At 49.1% G+C, this 27,378-nt stretch overlaps 1 protein-coding gene across 1 annotated transcript in view; it reads left to right on the forward strand.

Moving 5' to 3' along the window:
* The window catches only part of baiap3 (BAI1 associated protein 3), a 281,399-nt gene that overhangs the window by 240,697 nt on the left and 13,324 nt on the right, over nucleotides 1-27,378 (forward strand). The window contains exons 29-31 of the mRNA XM_072481213.1: nucleotides 17,347-17,418; nucleotides 19,578-19,661; nucleotides 22,073-22,193. Of these exons, the coding sequence (XP_072337314.1) occupies nucleotides 17,347-17,418; nucleotides 19,578-19,661; nucleotides 22,073-22,193 (277 nt within the window). The remainder of the gene's footprint in view (nucleotides 1-17,346; nucleotides 17,419-19,577; nucleotides 19,662-22,072; nucleotides 22,194-27,378) is intronic.

A 27,378-nucleotide genomic window follows, 5' to 3' on the forward strand; every position in this document is an offset into this window, starting at 1 on the left:
TCCCTGTGCGGGGTCTCCCAGTGTCCCTGTGCACGGTCTCCCAGTGTCCCTGTGCGGGGTCTCCCAGTGTCCCTGTGCGGGGTCTCCCAGTGTCCCTGTGCGGGGTCTCCCAGTGTCCCTGTGCATTGTTTCCCAGTGTCCTTGTGCAGCGTTTCCTTTTTTAAACTTCATTTTTGCTGGATATGGGCTTTGCTGGCTAGGTCAGCATTTGTTGCCCATCCCTAGTTGCCCTTTAGAAGGTGGTGGTGAGCTGCCTTCTTCAACTGCTGCCGTCCATGTGGTGTAGGCACACTTGTGTTTTTAGGGAGGGAGTTCCAGGATTTTGATCCAGCGGCAGCGAAGGAACGGCGATATATTTCCAAGCCAGGATGGTGAGTGTATTGGAGGGGTGTTGGTGTTCCCGTGTATCTGCTTTCCCTGTCCTTCTGGATGGTAACAGTCTTGGGTTGGAGAGGTGCTGCCCAAGGAACCTTGCTGAGTTCCTGCAGTGTCTTGTCGATGGTACATGTTACGTTCTGGTGCTTGGCCGGTCGGAATAAATGCACTAGGGAACATCTAGTCCGTGACGAGTTAAATGTTTATTGTTAAACAATAACGTGGGTAAGATAACAATAAGAAAATTATCAAAAACTATTAGAAATTATCTAAGCGCTAATACAAATGCGACTATCCACTACGACGACTTTCTCCAGACTCCCTGAGGTAGCAGTGTCATGTGGTTATTCCCTACTGCCACCTGCTGGGTGGAAAGCGTATACATTACTATTTACATGATTGCTTATGCATATCATCACAGTACACACTGCTGCTACTGTGCGACGGTGGTGGAGAGAATGAATGGTTGTGGAATGGGTGCCAATCAAGCGGGCTGCTGTGTTCTGGATGGTGTCGAGCTTCTTGAGTGTTTTCGGAGCTGCACTCATCCAGGCAAGTGGGGAGTGGCCCATCACTCTCCTAATTTGTGCCTCTTAGATGGTGGGCAGGCTCTGGGGCGGCAGGAGGTGAGTTACTCGCCACAGAATTCCCAGCCTCTGACCTGCTCTTGTAGCCACAGTATTAATATGGCTAGTCAAGTTCAGTTTGTAGTTAATGGTAACCCGCAGGATGTTGATAGTGGGGGATTCAACGATGGTAATGCCACTGAATGTCAAGGGCGATATTTTGATCCTCTCTTATCAGAGATGGTCATTGCCTGGCACTTTTGTGGCATGAATGATACTTGCCACTTGTCAGCCGAAGACTAGATATTATCCAGTTTTGCTGCATTTGCATGTGGACTGCTTCAGTGTGTAATGAGTCATGCATAGTGCTGAATATTGTGCAGTCATCAGCAAACATCCCCACATCTGACCTTATGTTAGAAGAAAGGTCATTGATGATGCAGCTGAAGATGGTTGGGTTTAGGACACTACCCTGAGGAACATCTGTAGTGATGTCCCGGGACTGAGATGGCTGACCTCTAATAACCCCAACCATTTTCCTTTGTGCTCGGTATGACTCCAACCAGTGGAGACTTTCCCCCCGACTCCCATTGGTGCAGTTTTGCTAGGGCTCCTTTATGCCATAGTCGATCAAACGCTGCCTTGGTGTCAAGGGCAGTCACTCTCACCTCAGGTTACTGTTAAATAAGTGCCGCTCGATAGCACTGTTGATGATCCTTTCCATCACTTTACTGATGATTGAGAGTAGACTGAAAGGGCAGTAATTGGCCGGGTTGGATTTGTCATTCCTGGGTAGATGCCATTATTGTAGCTGTACTGGAACAGCTTGGCTAGGGACGCGGCAAGTTCTGGAGCAGAAGTCTTCAGTACTATTGCCAGAATATTGTCAGGGCCCAGTGCCTTCAGCCGTTTTTAGTGAGGAGCTGAAGGAAATTAGTATTAGTAAAGAAATGGTTTGGGGGAAATTATTGGGATTGAAGGCGGACGAATCTCCAGGGCCTGATAATCTTCATCCCAGAGTGCTTAAGGGAGTGGCCCTAATAACAGTAGATCCATTGGTGGTCATTTTCCAAAATTATTTGGACTCTGGAATAGTTCCTACAGATTGGAGGGAAGCTAATATAACCCTGCTGTTCAAAAGGGAAAAAACAGGGAGCTATAGACCAGTGAGCCTAACATCGGTAATAGCGAAGTTGTTAGAGTCTATTATCAAGGATTTCATAGCACAGCATTTGGAAAGCAGTGGTGTAATCAGACAAAGTCAGCATGGATTTACAAAAGGGAAATCATGCTTGACAAATCTACTAGAATTCTTTGAAGATGATAACTAGTAGAGTTGAACAGGGAGAACCGGTGGATGTGGTTTATTTAGGCTTCCAGAAGGCTTTCGACAAGGTTTCACACAGCAGATTACTATGTAAAGTTAAAGCACATGGGATTATGGATAGTGCCATGAGATGGATAGAAAGCTGGTTAATTGGAATAAATGGGTCTTTTTCTGATTGGCAGGCAGTGACTAGGGGGGTACCGCAGGGATCTGTGCTAGGACCCCATCTGTTCACATTATATATTAATGATTTGGACAAGGAAACTAAATGTATTATCTCCAAATTTGCAGATGATACAAAGTTTGGTAAGATTGTGAGCTGTGAGGAGGATGCAGAGACGCTTCAGTTGGATTTGGGCAAGCTGAGTGAGATGGAGTATTGTGTGCAGTTTTGGTGTCCTTACCTGGGGAAGGATGTTCTTGCTATGGAGGGAGTGCAGCGAACGTTTAGCAGGCTGATTCTTGAGATGGCGGGACTGTCATATGAGAAGTGATTAAGTCGGTTAGGATTAAATTATTTGGAGTTTAGAAGAGTGAGAGAGGATCTCATAGAAACTTACAAAACTCAAACAGGATTAGACAGGGTAGATTCAGAAAGTATATTCCTGATGGTGGGGGAAATCCAGAACTAGGGGTCATAGTTTTAGGACTGAGGTGAAGAGAAATTTCTTCACCCAGAGAGTAGTTGAGGCCAAATGTTACGTAATTTCAAGAAAGAACTAGATATAGCTCTTGGGACTCGAGAGATATGGGGGGAAGGCGGGATCAGGGTATTGCAACTTGATGATCAGAATGAATGGCGGAGCAGGCTTGAAGGGCCGAATGGCCTCCTCTTGCTTCTATTTTCTATGTATGTATGTTTCTACGTATGTTTCTTATCACATGGGGTGAATCAAGTTGGCTAAAGATGGGCATCTGTGACGCTGGGGATCTCCGGAGGAGACTGAGATGGATCATCCACTCAGCACTTCTGGCTGAAGATTGTTGCGAATGCTTCAGCCTTGTCTTTTGCACAGATGTGCTGGACCTCTCCACCATTGAGGATGGGGATATTTTTGGAGCTTCCTCCTCCAGTGAGTTGCTTAATTGTCCACTACTATTCATGACTGGATGTGGCATGACTGCAGAGCTTAGATATGATCTGTTGGTTGTGGGATCGCTTAGCTCTGTCTATCACTTGCCGCTTATGTTGTTTGGCAAGTAAGAAGTCCTCACCAGGTTGACACCTCACTTTTCAGTACGCCTGGTGCTGTTCCTGGCATGCTCTCCTGCACGCTTCATTGAACCAGGGTTGATCCGCTGACTTGATGGTAATAGTAGTGTGGGGGATATAAGACCATAAGACATAGGAGCAGAATTAAGCCACTCAGCCCATCGAGTCTGTTCCGCCATTCAATCGTGGCTGATATTTTTCTCATCCCCATTCTCCTGCCTTCTCCCCATAACCCCTTATCCCATTATTATACCAGGCCAGGAGGTTACAGGTGGTTGAATACAATTCTGATGCCACTGATTGCCCACAGTGTCTCATGGATGCCTATATCTGTTTTGAAACTATCTCATTTAGCACGGTGGTATGTCACATAACATAAAGGACAGTATCCTCAATGTGAAGATTGTACTTTGTCCCCACAAGGACTATGCAGTGCTCACTCCTCCTGATTCAGACATGAACAGATTGCAGCAGTCAGGTTGGTGAGGATGAGGTTTAGTATTGTTGGTTCTGTCACCACCTGTCGCAGACCCAGTCTAGCAGTTGTATTCTTTAGGACTCAACTAGCTGGGTCTGTGGAGGTACTACCTAGCCACTCCTGGTGATGAACATTGAAGACCCCACCCAGAGTGCATCCTGCGCCCCTGCCACCCTCAGTGCTTCCTCCAAGTTCCCAGAAAGTAAAACAAGAGTATGTGCAGTTGAGAAATAAGAGACCTCCCATTTGACACAGTCCGATGTCAAGATTCACACCCTTCGATTCTCAGTTAAACTCTCCCTCTCAATAAGAATGATACTGTTGTAGGGAAAAATCCCTTGTACCAGTGCAGTCAAGAGGCCGAGTCTCAAGGCAAGGTTCAAAGCGTTGTTCTTTATTGTACAATTACTGAAGCCTTCAGGGAGACCCACGCAGCCAGCTCAAACAGTGGCTTGGCCACGTTGATATCGACAATTACACATTCGCTCTGGATTTTTATAGGAATCCAAATTCGAGCGGGAACATTTGCTCATACATAATAGTTAAAGGGTAGTTTTGATTTAGATCTCAGGTTTAAACTGGGAATATGCATCTTTGTCAATTTGCATCTGTATGGTGTGTGTCCGTGTTGATGAGATTATCTGTGCTTGCTCCGCGGGTCCCTCCCTTGTCAATTTGCATCTGTATGGAGTGTGTTCGTGTTGATGAGATTATCTGTGCTTGCTCCGAGGGTCCTTCCCCTCTTTAATTTGTTTCCCATTATCCCCCTGATGTGTCTCCTTAACTAAATCGACCTCCGATGTCTGTGGCTGTGCTATGCGTTTATTTCTGTGTTTGCTAGATGAGGTGTTAATGTCATCTTTGTCCTGTGTGTGGGGGACGCTAATCTAATTTATACATTTCTTTTATTCCTTCTATTCTGGTTTCTTTGCCTGCCTTGGTCGATAGTGAATAACTCTTGTGGGAGCCACCCTGGTGTCGCGATGAATAGGGAGTTTACTGACCGCGCTGAAGGGTAACAAGCGGTCCTATTCCCATAGATCTGAATGTGTGTTCTCAGGAATAGGTTTTCTTCCACGATTGGTGGTGTTGCTCCCATAATCCTCATGTGTTGGATCGTATCTACAATGGTCATGGCTATCATCAAATGTGTCCCTATTCCCATATCGTTTTTTTTTACAACAGCATTTTTTATAATTATAGTATATACAGAAAATAAACCGGTAATTCAATTAAAATTTGTTTGTTTCGACGTCTTGATAGTAGATCTGGTCCTGGTCCCTGTGGAATTTAAATATAAAAGAAAAATAGTATCTTTAATTCATTTGTCTTCATTACAGCTTCAATTGGGTCCAGTGTTTCCAGATTCCCTGTCCCCTTATATCTATACAGGCACAGGTATCTCCGCTAATAACGACCACGTAAGGTCCGTGCCATTTCGGGGCAAATCCTGGTTTTGCAGGAAGCATTTTTGTTAAGACCCGGCTCCCGGCTTTTGGGACCTCCGGTAATATTTCTGAGTCCTCCTTTGTGTCGACCTGTGCCTGATTTAAAATTACGGACCGGCGCATCCCCTTTAATTGGGTGCTAAGGTCTCGGATGCATTGACGGATCTTATCCTTTATCGGGCCCACATCTGTCCCCGTGGAACTCCATCTGGCAGTCCCAGCCCTGGGGCTGAAACTAACCTAGCTTTCAACTCTGCATATGCTGTCTCTTGCTCCTGTCCCCACTTTATACTTTCTAAGGCTGGCTTTCCTCCCTTCGCTAGTCTCTGAATTGGCTCTGCGATTCTTGCGAAGTCAGGGATAAAATTCCTACTGTAATTGAATAGTCCTAAAACTTTCCGACCCCTCTTACTGTAACTGGTCGCGGCATCCTTTTAATCGCGGTTTTGCGATCTTCAGGCATTTCTTTAATTCCCTGGGAAATTAGGTTTCCTAAGTACAGGACCTGAGGTTTTTCAATTTGTGCCTTATGTGGGCTGACTCTCAGCCCGGCATTCGCCAATCCTTTTAATACTGAATACAGGGCTGCTTTGTGCCCTTCTTCTGTTTTGGTCGCTATTAATACATCGTCCACATACTGGAGGACCGTATTGTCCTCATGCAATTTCACCCTACTCAGGATATTACTCATTGTTCTGTGAAATATGGCGGGGCTGTTGTGAAATCCCTGTGGGAGGCGAGTCCATGTGTACTGTTTTTCTCCCACAGTGAAGGCGAATTTGTTTTGGGATTCTGTGTCCAGTGGACGGGGCCAGAACCCATTTGCTATATCCAATACCGTGAAAATGTTGTGGTCTTGTGCCAATCCGTTTAAAATAGTCGAGGGGTTTGCCACAATGGGGTGTAATTTAGGTGTCACTTTGTTCAAACCTGTGTAATCGATGGTGAGCCGGTAGCTCCCATCAGATTTTATGACTGGCCATGTGGGGGAATTGGTGGTACTGGTGGTTTCCCTGAGGATTCCCTTTTCTACCAAACCCTTGACTATGTCTATGTGGTAGTATGCATTAGGGGTCATGTGGGACTGTGAAGCCGTGATGTCATTGGCTGACAGATCCCGGGTCCTGGTTGGCTGTTGACCTCTAGCTCCGCCCTGAAGGCGGAGTATAAGAACCAGGAGTTCTCCCCCGCAGGCCAGTCTGTTGCTGAACTGCGGGGAACAAGTCACGCTTAATAAAGCCTCATCGACTTCATCTCTATTCGTCTCTCGTGAGTCTTTGTGCGCTACAATTTATTAAGCGTGCTTAAAGGACGATGGAGCTCAGGATATCCCGGAATGCCTGAGGATCAGCCCCCACGCAGTGAACTCAGCAGCAGCTTTTAAACACTGGCAGACTTGTTTCGAAGCCTACCTCAGAACGGCCCCCGGCCGGGTCACAGAAGACCAGAAACTACAGGTCTTGCACTCGAGGGTAAGCCCGGAAATTTACCCTCTCATAGAAGACGCAGAGGATTTCCAGATGGCGTTCGCAGCACTAAAAAGCATCTATGTTCGCCCAGTGAACCAGATCTACGCACGCTACCAACTCGCAACGCGACGGCAAAGTCCCGGAGAATCGCTAGACGAAGTCTACGCCGCGCTGCTAATTTTGGGACGGGCCTGCAGCTGCCCGCCGGTAAACACGATGGAACACACGGACATGTTGATGCGCGATGCGTTTGTGGCTGGTATGAACTCTCCCCAAATCCGCCAAAGACTTTTAGAAAAAGAGTCGCTAGGACTCTCAGAGGCACGGGCCCTTGCAGCCTCACTAGATGTGGCCGCGCGAAACGCCCGCACGTACGGCCCCGACCGCGCGGCAGCCCCTTGGGCTCCGTGGACCCCCGTCGCGACAACCCCCCCCCCCCCACCCCACAGGCTTGCGCGGTTCAGACGCCAAGTCGTCCCGGGGGAGCCCGCTGCTATTTCTGCGGCCAGGCGAAACACCCCCGGCAGCGCTGCCCGGCCCGCGCAGCGATTTGCAAGAGCTGCGGGAAAAAGGGCCATTTCGCGGCTGCGTGCCGGTCCCGGGAGGTCGCCGCTGTCCCCGGAGAACAAGGAGTCCTGCGCGTTTCTAACGCTCCCCAACCCCCCCAGCGCCCCATGGACCCGCAAGCGCAACCATTTTGGGTTCCGGCCACCGCTGTCCCCGGAGAACAAGGAGTCCTGCGCGTTTCAAACGCTCCCCAACCCCCCCAGCGCCCCATGTGCGACCCGCAGGCGCCGCCATTTTGGGTCCCGGCCACCACGAGGGGAGGAGGGGCGCCGCCATCTTGGGACCCCCCAGCCCTGTGCGACGCATGGGGGTGGCCATTTTGTCCACCCCCGCCGCCATCTTGTGACCCCCCAGCCATGTGTGATGCATGGGGTGGCCATTTTGTTCACCCCCGCCGCCATCTTGGACGGCAACAATGGACCCCAGCATCGACGGCTCCACGGGGTTCGAGGAAGAAGCTGAAGCACTACGACCACGTCTGGCCTCAATGACGCTGGACCAAGCACGGCCCCGGACGCTCCAGACGACGACAACAACGGTGCTGATCAACGGGCACGAGACACCATGCCTGGTCGACTCCGGGAGCACAGAAAGCTTCATCCACCCCGACACGGTAAGACGCTGTTTTTTGACCATCCGTCCCAGTGCGCAAAGGATTTCCCTAGCTGCAGGATCCCACTCCGTACAGATCAAAGGCTTCTGCGTAGTGACCCTAACGGTGCAAGGGAGGGAGTTTAAAAACTACAGGCTCTACGTCCTTCCCCAACTCTGCGCGCCCACATGACTGGGATTAGACTTCCAGTGCAATCTGCAGAGCCTAACCTTCAAATTCGGCGGCCCAATACCCCCACTCACTATCTGCGGCCTCGCAACCCTCAAGGTTGAGCCCCATCCTTGTTTGCAAACCTCACCCCGGATTGCAAACCCGTCGCCACTAGGAGCAGACGGTACAGCGCCCAGGACCGGACATTCATTCGGTCCGAAGTCCAGCGGCTACTGAAGGAAGGCATAATCCAGGCCAGCAATAGTCCCTGGAGAGCACAGGTGGTAGTAGTAAAGACAGGGGAGAAGCAAAGGATGGTCATAGACTATAGCCAGACCATCAACATGTACACACAGCTAGATGCGTACCCTCTCCCCCGCATATCCGACATGGTCAATCGGATTGCCCAATATAAGTTCTTCTCCACCGTGGACCTCAAGTCCGCCTACCACCAGCTCCCCATCTGCCCAAGTGACCGCAAGTACACAGCCTTCGGGGCAGACGGGCGATTATACCACTTCCTAAGGGTCCCATTTGGCATCACAAACGGGGTCTCGGTCTTCCAACGAGAGATGGACCGAATGGTTGATCAACACGGGTTGCAGGCCACGTTCCCGTATCTCGACAACGTAACCATCTGCGGCCACGATCAGCAGGACCACGACGCCAACCTCCAAAAATTCCTCCAGACCGCTAAAGCCTTGAACCTCACATACAACGAGGACAAGTGCGTTTTTAGCACAAACCGGCTAGCCATCTTGGGATATGTAGTGCGCAATGGGATAATAGGCCCCGACCCCGAACGTATGCGCCCCCTCATGGAATTTCCCCTCCCTCACTGCTCAAAAGCCCTAAAACGCTGCCTGGGGTTCTTTTCATATTACGCCCAGTGGGTCCCCCAGTACGCAGACAAGGCCCGCCCCCTAATACAGACCACGACCTTCCCTCTGTCGACAGAGGCTTGCCAGGCCTTCAGCCGCATCAAAGCGGATATCGCAAAGGCCACGATGCGCACCATCGACGAGTCCCTCCCCTTCCAGGTCGAGAGCGACGCCTCCGATGTAGCTCTAGCGGCCACCCTTAACCAAGCGGGCAGACCCGTGGCCTTTTTCTCCCGAACCCTCCACGCCTCAGAAATCCGCCACTCCTCAGTGGAAAAGGAAGCCCAAGCCATAGTGGAAGCTGTGCGACATTGGAGGCATTACCTGGCCGGCAGGAGATTCACTCTCCTCACTGACCAACGGTCGGTAGCTTTCATGTTCGATAATGCACAGCGGGGCAAAATTAAAAATGACAAGATCTTAAGGTGGAGGATCGAGCTCTCCACCTTCAACTATGAGATCTTGTACCATCCCGGAAAGCTGAACGAGCCGTCCGATGCCCTATCCCGCGGCACATGTGCCAACGCACAAATTAACCGTCTCCAAACCCTCCACGAGGACCTCTGCCACCCGGGGGTCACTCGGTTCTACCATTTTATAAAGTCCCGCAACCTCCCCTACTCCGTGGAGGAGGTCCGTACCGTCACAAGGAACTGCCACATCTGCGCAGAGTGCAAACCGCATTTTTTCAGGCCGGATAGTGCGCACCTGATCAAGACCTCCCGTCCCTTTGAACGCCTCAGTCTGGATTTCAAAGGGCCCCTCCCCTCCACCGACCGCAACACATACTTCCTGAACGTGGTGGACGAGTACTCCAGTTTCCCCTTCGCCATCCCCTGCCCTGACATGACAGCGGCCACAGTCATTAAAGCCCTTAACACCATATTCACACTGTTCGGTTGCCCCGCATACGTCCATAGCGACAGGGGGTCCTCCTTCATGAGTGACGAGCTGCGCCAGTTCCTGCTCAGCAAGGGTATAGCCTCGAGCAGGACGACCAGCTACAACCCCCGGGGGAACGGGCAAGTAGAGAGGGAGAACGGCACGGTCTGGAAGACCGTCCTACTGGCCCTACGGTCCAGGGATCTCCCAGTTTCACGGTGGCAGGAGGTCCTCCCGGACGCCCTCCACTCCATCCGGTCGCTACTGTGTACCACTACTAACCAAACGCCTCATGAGCGCCTCCTTGTCTTCCCCAGGAAGTCCTCCTCTGGAACGTCACTGCCGACCTGGCTGGCGGCCCCAGGACCCATCTTGCTCCGGAAACATGTGCAGGCGCACAAGTCGGACCCATTGGTCGAGAGGGTTCACCTCCTCCACGCGAACCCGCAGTACGCCTACGTGGAGTACCCCGACAGCCGACAGGACACGGTCTCCCTGCGAGATCTGGCGCCCGCCGGCAACACGCACACCCCCCCGACACCAATCACCCCCTCCCTGCCACCGGCGCACCCCGCGACCGCCCCCTTCCCGGGAGGATCGGTCCTCCTCCCAGGTCCGACCAGAAGTGAAGCTGAAGCAGAAACCGTAAAGCTCCCGGAGACGACAACACTGGAACAAGCACCACCACCACCGGGGCTGAGGCAATCGACAAGGACGACCAGACCGCCCGACCGACTTGTGGCACCGGTGTAACACTAGAATGTTGTGGACTTTAACGAGAATTTTTTTCCCTTTTTCCCTCTTACGAATACTGTAAATAGTTCAAAACAAAAAAAAACCCTGTACATACTGTGATGACATGCAAAAGTTTTTCCTCCCAGGACCAACCTTGTAAACCCTACCACCATGCGAAGCACCACCCCGCCGGGTTCATTTTTAACAAGGGGTGAATGTGGTAGTATGCATTAGGGGTCATGTGGGACTGTGAAGCCGTGATGTCATTGGCTGACAGATCCCGGGTCCTGGTTGGCTGTTGACCTCTAGCTCCGCCCTGAGGGTGGAGTATAAGAACCAGGAGTTCTCCCCCGCAGGCCAGTCTGTTGCTGAACTGCGGGGAACGAGTCACGCTTAATAAAGCCTCATCGACTTCATCTCTATTCGTCTCTCGTGAGTCTTTGTGCACTACAGTCTACCACTGCCGCTTGCGCTTCTCGCTTGATAGGGTATTGCCGGTGGGGCTTGTGTTCCGGTCCTGGGACTTTTATCGGTTCTGTGTCGGTTAGCCCGGTATCTAATTTCGTCCTAGCCCAGGCTACGGGAATGGAAGCGCAGATGGCTCCGAACCCTTCTCTTTCCTTATCCCAATCTTGGGCCACAATGGGGGCTATCCCGATCGTCCCCAGGTGGCTTGCTAAAGTCCCTATTTCGGTCTTCCTACCGTCAGGTTGTGGCCAAATTAGTTTCCCTTTCCCACAATCTATCAGCACCTGGTATTCCCGCATTAAGTCATTCCCCATGATTGTGCCCTCATTATTCTGACATACGTAAAATTGCATTGGAATGTACTTGTGGTTGACTTCTACCAATGTGGTCTCGCAAAGATAGGCGGGCATTTTCTCTCCCCCTACCCCGGTTATGTATATTCTTTTGTTGGTCAGTGGCAAGGGCAGGTTTGTAATTGATATTGCTGCTCCCGTATCTACTAACATGTGGCATTCCCTACCCCCCACCAAGGCTTCCACATATATCCTATCTCCCTCTTTACTGCTTTGAATGGGAGCTACGGGTTGTGAGATTTCGACCGGTGTTGGTCTACGCGTGGGGTGTGTGGACACCGGCTTCTGTCGGGATTCACTGTCTTCTGTGGGCGTGGCTACACTAATCCTCCCCTGTCTCCCATCTCCCGGGTTTGGGGTCCCTTCTAGTCACCCTTGTGAATTCCGGGGATGTGGTGCCTCCGGGGCTGGTCTGTAGTGGTCTTGGGGTCTCCCATGTTTCCCCCAACACGTTGCCTCGGTGTGCCCTGCCCTGTGGCAGTGGTCACAGCGGGGTCCGCCATTCTCTGGTCTCCCCCTGAATGGTGCTGCCCTGCAGAATCTAGCCATGTGCCCTGGCTGGCCACACGTGTAGCAGCTGAGCCCGGTTCTCCCCTCCCCTCCGTTATGGGGGGTTCCGGTCCTCTCTGGTCTGGGCTTTGTCTGGGCAACCTTCCCTTCCTTTATCCCGCTAGCCCACTCGACTAAATCGTCATAGTCCTGGGATGCTATCACCCCCATCTTAAGGATCTCTTGGTGTACCTCTGATAGCCCGTCCTTGAATGCCTGGATAAAAGCCCTGTCTCCCCTATCCACATTGTCCTGTCCTGAACACTCCTGATATACCTGGAATAATCTCTCTCCAAATTCCGATGCACTTTCCACCCGTCCTTGTTTAGTATTTGTGATCCTGCTCCAATTAGTGGGGGAGTTCCCTAAGACCCGTTGGATTTCTGTCTTAAATAATGTGAAGGGTGCCTGCTGGGCGTCTATCTCAGCCGTTACAGGAACGGCATGTGTCCACCTTCCTCCATTATAGTCCTGTGCTGCTTGGGTCGCTGGCCCTCCTGCCACTAGCCTCCATTTATCCGCTGGACAGGCTGCCCTGACCAGCTGGTGTATGTCCCTTAAATGTAACTGGTGCCCTACCCAGAGTGTATCTAATTCGCCTCAAAATTCCAGGTTTGCGCTTCTGGGTTTTAACTTCCCCAGTGAGGCCATAATCAGCTGCCTTTCCCCTGGGGTGAAAGGCTTATAGGTTGCTTTCGGTTGTGCTGCCGTCCCTCCTCTGGTGACTGGCGCTAGATTGTAATTTTTTATGTCCCATTCTGATAGTGGAGCGGTTGCATCGCTCTGCACTGACTCGTATGAGGGCAGAGGGTCCGTTTCCTTTGATCTCTGCGCTATCTCCGCAGTGTGGTTTCTGCGTTCTAGTTCCCTCACTCTCTCCTGCAACACCTTAATTTGTTCTATCTCTTTGTGTCTCTCCTCCATGGAGGCATTTACCCTCTCAATTAGTCCAGCTAACTGGGTCACCAACATTACTCCCATTACTTTTGTTTTGTCCCGTTTTACTCCATCCACCCATTTTCTTTGATCTTCCAAAGGTTGTGATGCGTTCCACCCTTTCCGTTTCATCTTTGCAACTATCGCTTCTCTGGCTAACAAATACTTAAAAATGCGAGCTACTGCAGTTTCTCCCTTAGTAACGTGGTCTGCCATTTTTCTGTCTAGCAGTCCTGCAACCCCCGTGTGCTGGTTCTAACAGTAAAAGCGCCCCAACTCTCTCTCTCTTATCACTGATACTGCTCCAGCACCGTCTGTATTGCTGTAGGGTCTCATAGTGGGGCCCCAGTGAGTCTCGGCCCCTGTGCTCCCCCAACTATTCCTGACACCTCACGCTTGGTCTATTTTGTGTTGTCTTATTGGGATGTGTGCTGGTCTTTAGTGGGTTTGTCGGCCCCTGTCCCCAGCCCCTTTAAGTACAACGCCTCCCGCTTGGCCACCACCTCCACTAGCAAGGCTGATCCGTCACCCCAAAGAGGGAGCCTCAGCTCCCTGGTACCCTGCTATGGATTGTGGTGTTCCCTACAAACGAACAAGGTTATCAAACTCCGCCCAGGCCCCTAATGGACTCTCCGTCGTCGTGTCTCTTGGTCAGGGTGGATCGGGTCCCCTTTTCCTCAAAACTTACACATGTGTATCTGTTATCAAAGCCCCTGTTATAATTAATAACTGTGTCGACTCTGCGTTGTTCGCCCCTACAGAGTCTGTGCTGTTACCCGATTTACGCTGTCCGTGCCTTGCACCCTGAGTGCCTGTGCCTCTCAGTGCCCGCTTCAATACCCAACCTTAGCGTGGGAGATTCCTCCTCTTAACGTTCGATTTAAGGTAGGGCACCTTGAGTCAAGCACTCCCTTGTCCTATTGCCTTGGCACAGACAGCGGTTTCACTTACAATCCTGGGTTAGTCACACCAATTAGTTCTGCATGCGGTTCTTATCCTTATTTTAGTCTTAATTCCTTATCCCCGTTATCAAAATACCCCAAAAACTGCTATCTTTACCTCTGGTCCTCTATTACTGCTATTAAAAGTTTCACATAAGGTCTTACTTACCTTCTTCCACGTGGTCGTTTTGACCTATACCTCTTTAACGCACAGTATCTCTGTCCGGCGTCCTCTTTTCCTCAAAAAAATTCTCTGTTTTACTTCAAAAAAAAAACTTAGGCAAGATTATACAATTCTCTAGGACAACATTTAAACAGACAAACCCTAGCCCTTAAAGGTACCTTACTTTGAACGGAGACTTGTACCCGTTGTTGACTGCCCTGGATTTTTATCAGATTCGTTTGAATTTTTTTCCGGTTTCCAGACCGTGGCCACCAGTCAGAAGTCAGATATCAAACCTTGCTCGCAGCGCCATTTTGTTGTAGGGAAAAATCCCTTGTACCAGTGCAGTCAAGAGGCCGAGTCTCAAGGCAAGGTTCAAAGCGTTGTTCTTTATTGTACAATTACTGAAGCCTTCAGGGAGACCCACGCAGCCAGCTCAGAAACAGTGGCTTGGCCACATTGATCTCGACAATTACACATTCGCTCTGGATTTTTATAGGAATCCAAATTCGAGCGGGAACATTTGCTCATACATAATAGTTAAAGGGTAGTTTTGATTTAGATCTCTCAAACAGGTTTAAACTGAGAATGAATATGCATCTTTGTCAATTTGCATCTGTATGGTGTGTGTCCGTGTTGATGAGATTATCTGTGCTTGCTCCGAGTGTCCCTCCCTTGTCAATTTGCATCTGTATGGAGTGTGTTCGTGTTGATGAGATTATCTGTGCTTGCTCCGAGTGTCCTTCCCTTCTTTAATGTGTTTCCCATTATCCCCCTGATGTGTCTCCTTAGCTAAATCGACCTCCGATGTCTGTGGCTGTGCTATGCGTTTATTTCTGTGTTTGCTAGATGAGGTGTTAATGTTATCTTTGTTCTGCTGTGTGTGATGGGGACGCTAATCTAATTTATACATTTCTTTTATTCCTTCTATTCTGGTTTCTTTGCCTGCCTTGGCCATTTTATTAATATATTATTTCATTCTTTCATAAGTCTTTGCAATACAGTTGTGCCATATATCCCACTGCCAGGGTCTTGACTCGCAGATATCCCGATCTCCTGGCCATGGGGCTGTTTTAAGATGCAGCCTCGTGCTGTTGCTGGGCAGAACAAGGGTCTTCCATCAATTTCGAATTAAAGGTCTCTCAGCTGTGCAGAAGGGGATTTAAACGAATGTCCATCCGGGTGTCCCCTTCTGCATTGTGGGCACATTATAAACGGTGCCAATCGGTCCAATAAAACAGTCCAATAACTGTTAAACGGTGCCAATCGGTCCAATAAAACAGTCCAATGAATGAAGAATGTTTGATGAGATGAGATAAAAATATGATCTTGGAAAATGGCCTACTTCAATACATTGTCACTTCCCCAGCATTTCCCTGTTGTTCAATGGGATTTGTGCTGGGTAACCACAATCTGTTTGTGATGTTTGAAGAGGGTGGAATGTTGAGCAGGATACCGCTAAATCTCTAGCTTTATTTATAAGAGTGCCCTGGAGCCTTTAACACCCACCTGAATTTGTTGTAACATCTAGGACATCTCTGACAGTGCAGCATTTCCTCAGTGTCAGCCTAGACAAGGGTGTTTCAAACTTATTTTCCCGGGACCCAATTACCAGCCAGCCAACCTTCGCGACTCACGTCGGCCGACCTTCAGGACCCACGTCAGCTGACCTTCGCAAGCCATGCCAGCCGACCTTCGCGGTCCACGTCGGCCGACTTTCGCGGGCGACCTTCGCGGTCCACGTCGGCCGACCGTTGCGACCCACCATTTTCACTTGCCTTTAATGCGACACTTGCTTTGTCATTCAATGTTACATTTCTGCTTAGGACTTCAGCTGACGATTTAAGTTCCCGCAGCATCCTTTGAAAAAAATCAAGAAGTTTGTCCTTGAACTTGCCAAATGGCTTTGACATTTTGAGGGTTTTTAACTTTCATTTCTCAGTATTTTCCTGCATATAACACACATGGGCTTTACAGCCTGTATTGTAAAAATTAACAATGCAATAGGGCATGGTGGCACAGTGGTTAGCACTGCTGCCTCAGCGCCAGGCACCCAGGTTTGATTCCGACCTTGGGTGACTGTGTGGAGTCTGCACATTCTCCCCGTGCCTGCGTGAGTTTCCTCCGGGTGCTCTGGTTTCCTCCCACAGTCCAAAGATGTACAGGTTATGTGGATTGGACATTCTAAATTGCCCCTTAGTGCCCAAAAGGTTAGGTGGGGTTACCGGGTTACGGGGATAGGGGATGAAGCTGTGGGTCTAAGTAGGGTGTTCTTTCGAGGGGCAGTGCAGAATCATTGGGCCGAATAGCCTCCTTCTGTACTGTAGTGATTCGATTCTATACCTCAAGAAATCAACTTTATACTGCTTTGTTCCAAATTTCAGATTCTTCTTCATGGGTTGTTCACCAGAGGCCCTGGAGCTCAGCGTACAGCTCACACCAGCACTGCTTTGTCCTGCTGTGGACTCTCCTGTGTAGCTCTCTCCAGCAGATTCAATTGTGAGATCCTGGCCTGTTTGTGTCTCTGGCTCTCTTCCTTATTACAAAACGATCCATCTTCAGTTCTTACACAATCCTGTTGCTTACTTGCTGGCAGCTACAAAATGGAGGAATCTTTCCTCCATGATTTTGCACCCAAAGCATGGACGTACAGGGACTTGACATCAGTGGATGTGCCGGGCGTGTGACCTGTTCTCTGCCGCCGCTTCTGGCAGGAAGGCGGCAGCATTCGCATTTAACGGCCGGTCGCGGCCGGCATTCTCAACTTAAAAGCCAGCTGCGGCCGGCATTCGGAAAAGCCGGTCCTGGCTGCAGGGCGCTTCTCCTGGATCAGGAACACCACAACCAATCATTCCGCGACTCTCCTGTCACCCGCCTGCAACCCACCCGCGTGTTGGCAACCCTTAGTTTGAAAAACCCTGGCCTGGGCTACGGACTCAAGTGGGGCCAGAGTGTGACCAAGTGAGCCAAGAGAGGGGTACGGGGAGTGGCCAAGGTCCCAACGAACTCAATCCCCATAATAAAGCAGGCACAATTTGCATTATCAAACCCTGTTCTTAATTCCTTATATTTACTGAATGAAATGATTAAAATTTCCAAGGAGCCAAAGGTGTTCCATTCCTCAAGATAGCTTGGTTTACATCCTCCGTAGCATCTCTGTAAAACGTTTAGCGTGGTGTTTGAATGCTGTGTGTTTCTGGAATGTTGACCATGTCGCTCTGTCTCTCTATAGGCTCTCGTGGTGTTTTTCCATGCTGAGGGACAGGGATTGCCACTTGACAACTTGCAGAATGACAAATATAAGGTAAACGGTACAGGTTACTCACTTACCTGTTCCTGGGACCTCACAGAAAGTATTTAACCAAAATGTGGAAAATTATGGAAAGATCAAATAATGAGTTCAAAAATGACTAGGTGAATAGGGAAAGATTCTTTTGAATGGTCAGCGAGTCATTAACAGGTGGAAACTCCCGATTTGCAACTGGAAGCATGAAAAGGGAGATTGAGTAAGTGTTTGACAGAAATGGTGACTGGATGTGGGATCCATTCCCACAGGGAGGTGATGGAAACTGAGTCGTTCACAGAGGGAATCAGAGAGTCGCTGACAGAGGCAAAATATTAAAGGGGAAAAGACAGGGAAACAGGACCAGATAATCCAGGGAATTATAGACCTGTGAGCTTGACGTCAGTGGTAGGCAAACTGTTGGAGAAGATACTGAGGGATAGGATCTATTCACATTTGGAAGAAAATAGACTAATCAGTGATAGGCAGCATGGTTTTGTGCAGGGAAGGTCAAGTCTTACAAACCTAATAGAACTCTTTGAGGAAGTGACAACGTTAATTGATGAGGGAAGGGCTGTAGATGTCATATACATGGACTTCAGTAAGGCATTTGATAAGGTTCCCCATGGTAGGCTGATGGAGAAAGTGAAGTCTCATGGGGTCCAGGGTGTACTAGCTAGATGGATAAAGAACTGGCTGGGCAACAGGAGACAGAGAGTAGTAGTGGAAGGGAGTTTCTCAAAATGGAGAACTGTGACCAGTGGTGTTCCACAGGGATCCGTGCTGGGACCACTGTTGTTTGTGATATACATAAATGATCTGGAGGACGGTATAGGTGGTCTGATTAGCAAGTTTGCAGATGACACTAAGATTGGTGGAGTAGCAGATAGTGAAGGGGACTGTCAGAGAATACAGCAGAATATAGATAGATTGGAGAGTTGGGCGGAGAAATGGCAGATGGAGTTCAATCCGGGCAAATGGGAGGTGATACATTTTGGAAGATCCAATTCAACAGCGAACTATACGCTAAATGAAAAAGCCCTGGGGAAAATTGATGTACAGAGAGATCTGGGTGTTCAGGTCCATTGTACCCTGAAGGTGGCTGCGCAGGTCGATAGAGGGTCAAGAAGGCATACGGCATGCTTTCCTTCATCGGAAGGGGTATTGAGTACAAGAGTTGGCAGGTCATGTTACAGTTGTATAAGATTTGGTTCGGCCACATTTGGAATACTGCGTACAGTTCTGGTCGCCACATTACCAAAAGGATGTGGATGCTTTGGAGAAGGTGCAGAGGAGGTTCACCAGGATGTTGCCTGGTATGGAGGGTGCGAGCTATGAAGAGTGGTTGAGTAGATTAGGATTATTTTCATTAGAAAGACGGAGGTTGAGGGGGAGGACCGCATTGAGGTCTACAAAATCATGAGAGGTATAGATAGGATGGATAGCAAGAAGCTTATTCCCAGAGTGGGGGACTCAATTACTAGGGGTCACAAGTTCAAGGTGAGAGGGGAAAAGTTTAAGGGAGATATGCATGGAAAGTTCTTTACGCAGATGGTGGTGGGTGCCTGGAACGCATTGCCGGCGGAGGTAGTAGAGGCGGGCACGATAGTGTCATTTAAGATGTATCTAGACAGATACATGAATGGGCAGGGAGCAGAGGATACAGATCCTTAGAAAATAGGCGACAGTTTTAGATAGAGGATCTGGATCGGCGCAGGCTTGGAGGGCCGAAGGGCCTGTTCCTGTGCTGTAATTTTTCTTTGTTCTTTATCTGTAGATGTCTGTTACGCTTCTCCCTATCTAATCAGATCCTGTGTATACAGAGGGCTTTTCCAAAGGGGATGGCTTCTTTAGTGTGTTTAGGGTGGAAGCTGGAGAAGTGGAGCATTGTGAGGTTATCTATGGGCTTATGTTTCTGGAATATACCTCTTCATTCACCTGAGGAAGGAGCAGTGCTCCGAAAGCTAGTGATTTGAAACAAACCTGTTGGACTTTAACCTGTGTTGTAAGACTTCTTACTTTTTAAATGAGTCGAGTATTTCAGCTTCAACCTCTGAATTAGGCTGTGAATTCCAAATGCTCACCACCCTCTGCATGAAAACATTTTCCATCCGGGCTCTGTGTTGCAGACAGACCATGTAAATACCATTTTATTACTCACTGGCCCATTGATTCCACAGGATCTGAAGGAAGAGCTGCGACTAAATAAGTGCTCAACACAGACGCTGATTGAACACTCTTATCAGGCCAAAATCCGCCAACAGGTACCATGTGCACCCAGTCATTCCAAATCACATTATTAATTTGTTTGTTTCTGGTGAATGTTTTGTTGATCATAGAATCATAGAATTTACAGTGCAGAAGGAGGCCATTCGGCCCATCGAGTCTGCGCCGGTCCTTACAAAGAAGCCCACGTATCTATCCTATCCCAGAAACCCCCACTTAACATTTTTTGGACACTAAGGGCAATTTAGCACGGCCAATCCACCTACCCTGCACATCTTTGGACTGTGGGAGGAAACCGGAGCACCCGGAGGAAACCCACATAAACACGGGGATTACGTGCAGACTTCGCACAGCCAGTGACCCAGCCGGGAATCGAACCTGGGACCCTGGAGCTGTGAAGCAACTGTGCTAACCACTATGCTACCGTGCTGCCTAATGATCTTGATAATTATTAGTTCTGGGAATCAGGACAATCCCATTTTATGGAAATAGTATCAGCATCAAACATCCTCAGGGTAGGTACACCACAGGCTGATACAGAGTGTTGTGGTGAAGTTCTGTGAACTGTTCACAGGAGACCCAGCCACAGGTTACAATTGTTTATTCAAGATTTAAGCATGCAGGGAGAGTATGGAAACGGCACTCTGCGAAGTCACAGATTTCCACTCTATTTGTACACTGTTGGTCACATACACAGAACATTGTTTAAATTCCAATCTTGTCTACATATAGGTTTACATTAAACAAATGTATTTGGTTTCATGCATATAGATCACCAAGCAGAGCATCAGAGGCTACATTAATTGAGCTCTGACTCAAAGTCTGACCCTTTAAGAGTAAACAAACTTGATTCCCAAGACTTGCTGGAGCGTTCTGCTACTTCTGGTCCTTGCGGGATGTAAATGTTGCCACAGTCCCAGGGGACCAACAGCTGTTCTCCCCTTTGAGTGCTGACTGGTGGTGGTTTAACCTGAGGGTCACCACACCTCAGGTGGTGGGGCCTTCACGAATAACCTCAGCTGGTACAGGAATTGAAACCATGCAGCCAACTGAGCTAACCAATAACAAGGTTCATCAGGCAACCCATGCTACTGATATGGGCCCTTAGAGTGTGCAAGGTTCACTGGTGTACAGAGTTCAACAGCTGACTAGCATGTGCTCTTAGTGTAAGTCAAGAGTGTTAGCTCTAAACACCTTTTATTTCCTCTAACAAGAGTACCTTCTAGACTGTTCCATTGAACATTGCCAGGGCATGTACCCCACAGAGTAAAACTCCCTCTATATTCTTCCATTGAACACTGCCAAGGCAGGCACAACAAAGGCTGGATACAGAGTAAATCTCCCTCTATAGTATCACATTGAACAATGCCAGGCACACGCATCATGGGTTAGATACAGAGTAAAGCTCCGTCTATACTATCCCATTGAACACTGTTCGGGCGGGTACGACATGGGTTAGATATCGAGTAAAGTTCTCTCTAATTGATCGAACTTTGGGCGCGATTCTCTGCTCCCGCGACTAAGTGCCCACGCCGTCGTGAACGCCGTCGAGGTTCACGACGGCGCGAAACGGCCCCGATCTCGACCAATTCAGGGCCCGAAAATGGGCTAGGATCAGGGCCGCGAGAAACTCGGGGGACGTGTCGCGAAAGCAGCGTCGTCAGCGCGCACCGGGCATTGGCGCCGCGTAAAAGCGGTGCCGCATAAATGACGCGGCCGGCGCCGCATAACTGGCATCACCCGCGCATGCGTGGTTGCTGTCCTCCCCGAGGCCGCCCCGCACGATGTCGGATGGATCTTGCGGGGCGAGGAGGAAAGTAGGTCCTCCTTCAGAGAGGCCGGCCCGCCGATCGGTGGGCACCGATCGCGGGCCAGACCCCATTTGAGGCCCCCCCCGGTGCAGGAATCCCCCCTCCCCCCCCCACAGGCCGTCCCCCCAGCGTTCCCGTGACCAGGTGTGGACGGCACCGGTGGGAACCCGTCGTATTGGGCGGGCCAGAGAATAGCGGGGATAGCGGAGAATCGCCATTTTGTTGTCTCGGGCGATTCTTCGGCCTGCGCCGCGCAGACACGACGGGGCCGTTCTCGCCGCTTGGGTGAATCGTGGGAGGGCGTCGGACCGGCGTTGCGGGGAAAAATGGTGCCGCCAGGCGAATGTCCCAACCGGCGCGGGAGCGGAGAATCGCGCCCATGATACCTTAGTCTCACCATCAGTTGTGTTCCCCGTTCTGCACATGTCTACAATTTTCCTACTTCTTTCAACATTCATTCTGTTCAGTTGTGAGTTGAAGATGGTGTGTTTTCTTCCCATTGTGAGTCAGAGTCAGATGGATATAGAATTTGCAAATCGGGCTCAATGATGAGACAACTGCAGCACTCAGCGCTTGGGAAGCAGAGAAGGTAAATAATGAATCCACTTTATTCACGTTAATTGTGTGTTCCTTCTTAGAAGTCCACAGAATCCAGCCCGTTTGGGATGCTTTGCATCAAATGTCACTATGAAGCTGCTGAGTCCAAACTGTGCATTGACGTTTTGCACGCTACGAACCTGATTGCCTTGGATGCAAATGGTGAGAGTGCAACATTTGCCAGCGCCGGCACAACACTAATTGTTTGCCCTATCCAAATCAGTAAAAATAGAAATACACAGGCAGCATGAGTGGAGAAAGACACGTTGATATGTATTGTGCTTAATCCTGGGTTCATCAGTACAATCAAAGAAAGGAGAGAGGGAGTATAAAAGAAATAGAAACCTTAGGGAGGGAAGAATCGTGCAGAATGTGTCATTAGTCACTCCAGTGGTGATGCCTCTCAGGTTTATCTGAATGTTTGAGTCATATCCTTTGGTGGGATTAGGACATTTCTGTCAATTATAAATTCCAAAACACTGACAGACCTCGAGAGGGCCGGGATTCTCCGAGCCCGGGCCGGGTCAGAGAATCTCGGGGGGGGAGGGGGGGGGGGGGGGTGAAACGCGAATCCCGCCATGCCGCTCCGATGTTGGGCCGCCTATTCCGGCAACCAGGGAATCGGCGGCCATCGCGCCGGCGCGGTTGCGCAGCGCCGGTCGGGGGCCGCCCGAGGTGATTCTGCGCGCTCGACGGACCGAGTGCCTCGGGGGGCCGGTGATGAGACGGCCATGGCGGTGGACCCGCGCCGGCCCGGCTTTCGGCGCCAGAGCAGCAGATAATACTCTGGCGCCGAGGATGGGGAGAATGACTGGGCTTGGAGGCCGGAGTCGCTCGCGCCGGTTTTGACGCCGGCGTCAACACTTGGCCTTGTTTTCGGAGAATCCTGGGGTTCCAAAGCAGTAGGGAACATTTCACCCAACTTGAAAATGGTGACTGATGTCATAGAACCAAAAATGACTTTGAATTGAACGTCACATGTTTGCCTTTCCAAATAAATAACAATTTTGGACTTGCTAAAAGCTGGATAGAGCTGTTGGGTAAATGTTTTAAGTAGAGGAAGGTGCAGGGTTATGGGGAGAGTGAGGAAGTGCCATCAGTTTGGATTGATGCAGGATTGTGGGGAGGGCAGGGTTGTGGGATTAGTTTGGATTAATACTGGGCTATGGGGGAAAGTACATTAGAACATAAGAACTAGGAGCAGGAGTAGGCCATCTGGCCCCTCGAGCCTGCTTCACCATTCAATGAGATCATGCCTGATCTTGTGTGGACTCAGCTCCACTTTCCGGCCCGAACACCATAACCCTTAATCCCTTTATTCTTCAAAAAACTATCTATCTTTATCTTAAAAACATTTAATGAAGGAGCATCTACTGCTTCACTGGGCAAGGAATTCCATAGATTCACAACCCTTTGGGTGAAGAAGTTCCTCCTAAACTCAGTCCTAAATCTACTTCCCCTTATTTTGAGACTATGCCCCCTAGTTCTGCTTTAACCCGCCAGTGGAAATAACCTGCCCGCATCTATCCTATCTATTGCCTTAGTAATCTTATATGTTTCTATAAGATCCCCCCTCATCCTTCTAAATTCCAACGAGTACAGTCCCAGTCTACTCAACCTCTCCTCGTAATCCAACCCCTGCAGCTCTGGGATCAACCTAGTGAATCTCCTCTGCACACCCTCCAGTGCCAGTACGTCCTTTCTCAAGTAAGGAGACCAAAACTGAACACAATACTCCAGGTGTGGCCTCACTAACACCTTATACAATTGCAGCAGAACCTCCCTAGTCTTAAACTCCATCCCTCTTGCAATGAAGGACAAAATTCCATTTGCCTTCTTAATCACCTGTTGCACCTGTAAACCAACTTTTTGCGACTCATGCACTAGCACCCCCAGGTCTCTCTGCACAGCAGCATGTTTTAATATTTTATCATTTAAATAATAATCCCTTTTGCTGTTATTCCTACCAAAATGGAGAACCTCACATTTGTCAACATTGTATTCCATCTGCCAGACCCTAGCCCATTCACTTAGCCTATCCAAATCCCTCTGCAGACTTCCAATATCCTCTGCACTTTTTGCTTTACCACTTATCTTAGTGTCGTCTGCAAACTTGGACACATTGCCCTTGGTCCCCAATTCCAAATCATCTATGTAAATTGTGAACAGTTGTGGGCCCAACACTGATCCCTGAGGGACACCACTAGCTACTGATTGCCAACCAGAGAAACACCCATTAATCCCCACTCTTTGCTTTCTATTAATTAACCAAACCTCTATCCATGCTACTACTTTCCCCTTAATGCCATGCATCTTTATCTTATGCAACAACCTTTTGTGTGGCACCTTGTCAAAGGCTTTCTGGAAATCCAGATATACCACATCCATTGGCTCCCCGTTATCTACCGCACTGTTAATGTCCTCACAAAATTCCACTAAATTAGTTAGGCACGACCTGCCCTTTATGAACCCATGCTGCGTCTGCCCAATGGGACAATTTCCATCCAGATGTCTCGCTATTTCTTCCTCGATGATAGATTCCAGCATCTTCCCTAGTACCGAAGTTAAGCTCACTGGCCTATAATTACCCGCTTTCTGCCTACCTCCTTTTTTAAACAGTGGTGTCACGTTTGCTAATTTCCAATCCGCCGGGACCACCCCAGAGTCTAGTGAATTTTGGTAAATTATCACTAGTGCATTTGCAATTTCCCTAGCCATCTCTTTTAGCACTCTGGGATGCATTCCATCAGGTCCAGGAGACTTGTCTACCTTTAGCCCCATTAGCTTGCCCATCACTACCTCCTTGGTGATAACAATCCTCAAAAGGTCCTCACCTGTCATAGCCTCATTTCCATCAGTCACTGGCATGTTATTTGTGTCTTCCACTGTGAAGACCGACCCAAAAAACCTGTTCAGTTCCTCAGCCATTTCCTCATCTTCCATTATTAAATCTCCCTTCTCATCCTCTAAAGGACCAATATTTACCTTAGCCACTCTTTTTTGTTTTATGTATTTGTAGAAACTTTTACTATCTGTTTTTATATTCTGAGCAAGTTTACTCTCATAATCTATCTTACTCTTCTTTATAGCTTTTTTAGTGGCTTTCTGTTGCCCCCTAAAGATTTCCCAGTCCTCTAGTCTCCCACTGATCTTTGCTACTTTGTATGTTTTTTCCTTCAATTTGATACTCTCCCTTATTTCCTTAGATATCCACGGTCGATTTTCCCTCTTTTTACCGTCCTTCCTTTTTGTTGGTATAAACCTTTGCTGAGCACTGTGAAAAATCACTTGGAAGGTTCTCCACTGTTCCTCAACTGTTGCACTATAAAGTCTTTGCTCCCAGTCTACCTTAGCTAGTTCTTCTCTCATCCCATTGTAATCTCCTTTGTTTAAGCACAAAACACTAGTGCTTGATTTTACCTTGTCACCCTCCATCTGTATTTTAAATTCCACCATATTGTGATCGCTCCTTCCGAGAGGATCCCTAACTATGAGATCCTGAATCAATCCTGTCTCATTACACAGGACCAGATCTAGGACCGCTTGTTCCCTCGTAGGTTCCATTTCATACTGTTCTAGGAAACTATCGCGGATACATTCTATAAACTCCTCCTCAAGGCTGCCTTGACCGACCTGGTTAAACCAATCAACATGTAGATTAAAATCCCCCATGATAACTGCTGTACCATTTCTGCATGCATCTGTTATTTCTTTGTTTATTGCCTGCCCCACCATAATGTTACTATTTGGTGGCCTATAGATTACTCCTATCAGTGACTTTTTCGCCTTACTATTCCTGATTTCCACCCAAATGGATTCAACCTTATCCTCCATAGCACCGATGTCATCCCTTACTGTTGCCCGGATGTCATCCTTAAATAACAGAGCTACGCCACCTCCCTTACCATCCACTCTGTCCTTCCGAAAAGTTTGATACCCTCGGATATTTAACTACCAGTCATGACCATCCTTTAACCATGTTTCAGTAATGGCCACTAAATCATAGTCATTCACGATGATTTGCGCCATCAACTCATTTACCTTATTCCGAATACTACGAGCATTCAGGTAAAGTACACTTATGTTGGCTTTTTTTACCTCTGTTCTGAATCTTAACACCTTGATCAGTAACCTCTCCTAAGTTATATTTCTTCTTCACCTTTCTCCTAATTTTCCTTGTCGTTGAACCCATATCTTCTTGTAACAACCTGCCGCGTCGCTTACCATTAATGTTTTCACTTCCCGTTTTATTTCTTTTAGTATTCCTGGTCCTATTCACTGAGCTCCCCTCAGTCACTGTACCTTGTATTGTCGCCCTTTTTGATTTTTGACCATGGCTTCTCTGCCTTACACTTTCCCCCTTCCTGCCTTTTATTTCTGTCCCTGTTTTACTACCTTCCAACTTCCTGCATCGGTTCCCATCCCCCTGCCACATTAGTTTAAACTCTCCCCAACAGCTCTAGCAAACACATCGGTTCCAGTCCTGCCCAGGTGCAGACCGTCCGGTTTGTACTGGTCCCACCTCCCCCAGAATCGGTTCCAATGTCCCAGAAATTTGAATCCCTCCCTCTTGCACCATCTCTCGAGCCACGCATTCATCCTCTCTATCCTGACATTCCTACTCTGACTAGCTCGTGGCACTGGTAGCAATCCTGAGATTACTACCTTTGTGGTCCTACTTTTTAGTTTAACTCCTAGCTCCCTAAATTCAGCTTGTAGGACTTCGTCCCGTCTTTTACCTATATCGTTGGTGCCTATGTGCACCACGACAGCTGGCTGTTCACCCTCCCCCTCCAGAATGTCCTGCAGCCGCTCCGAGACATCCTTTACCCTTGCACCAGGGAGGCAACATACCATCCTGGAGTCTCGATTGCGTCCGCAGAACCGCCTGTCTATTCCCCTTACAATTGAGTCCCCTATCACAATAGCCCTGCCATTCTTCTTCCTGCCCAGCTGCGCAGCAGAGCCAGCCACGGTGCCATGAACCTGGCTGCTGCTGCCTTCCCCTGGTGAGCCATCTCCCTCAACAGTATCCAAAGCGGTATATCGGTTTTGCAGGGAGATGACCGCAGAGGACACCTGCACTGCCTTTCTACTCTTGCTCTGTCTTTTGGTCCCCCATTTTCTATCTCCCTCAGTACCTTTCACCTGCGGTGTGACCAACTCGCTAAACGTGCTATCCACGACGTCCTCAGCATCGCGGATGCTCCAAAGTGAGGGGCTGTGGGATTAGTTTGGATTGATACAGGACTGTTGGGAGGGTGGGGCTGTGGGATTAGTTTGGATTGATACAGGACTGTGGGGAGGGGGTGGGGCTGTGGGATTAGTTTGGATTGATACAGGGCTG

Source organism: Scyliorhinus torazame, chromosome 17 (genome assembly GCF_047496885.1).
Source record: "Scyliorhinus torazame isolate Kashiwa2021f chromosome 17, sScyTor2.1, whole genome shotgun sequence".
Taxonomy (NCBI): Eukaryota; Metazoa; Chordata; class Chondrichthyes; order Carcharhiniformes; family Scyliorhinidae; genus Scyliorhinus; species Scyliorhinus torazame.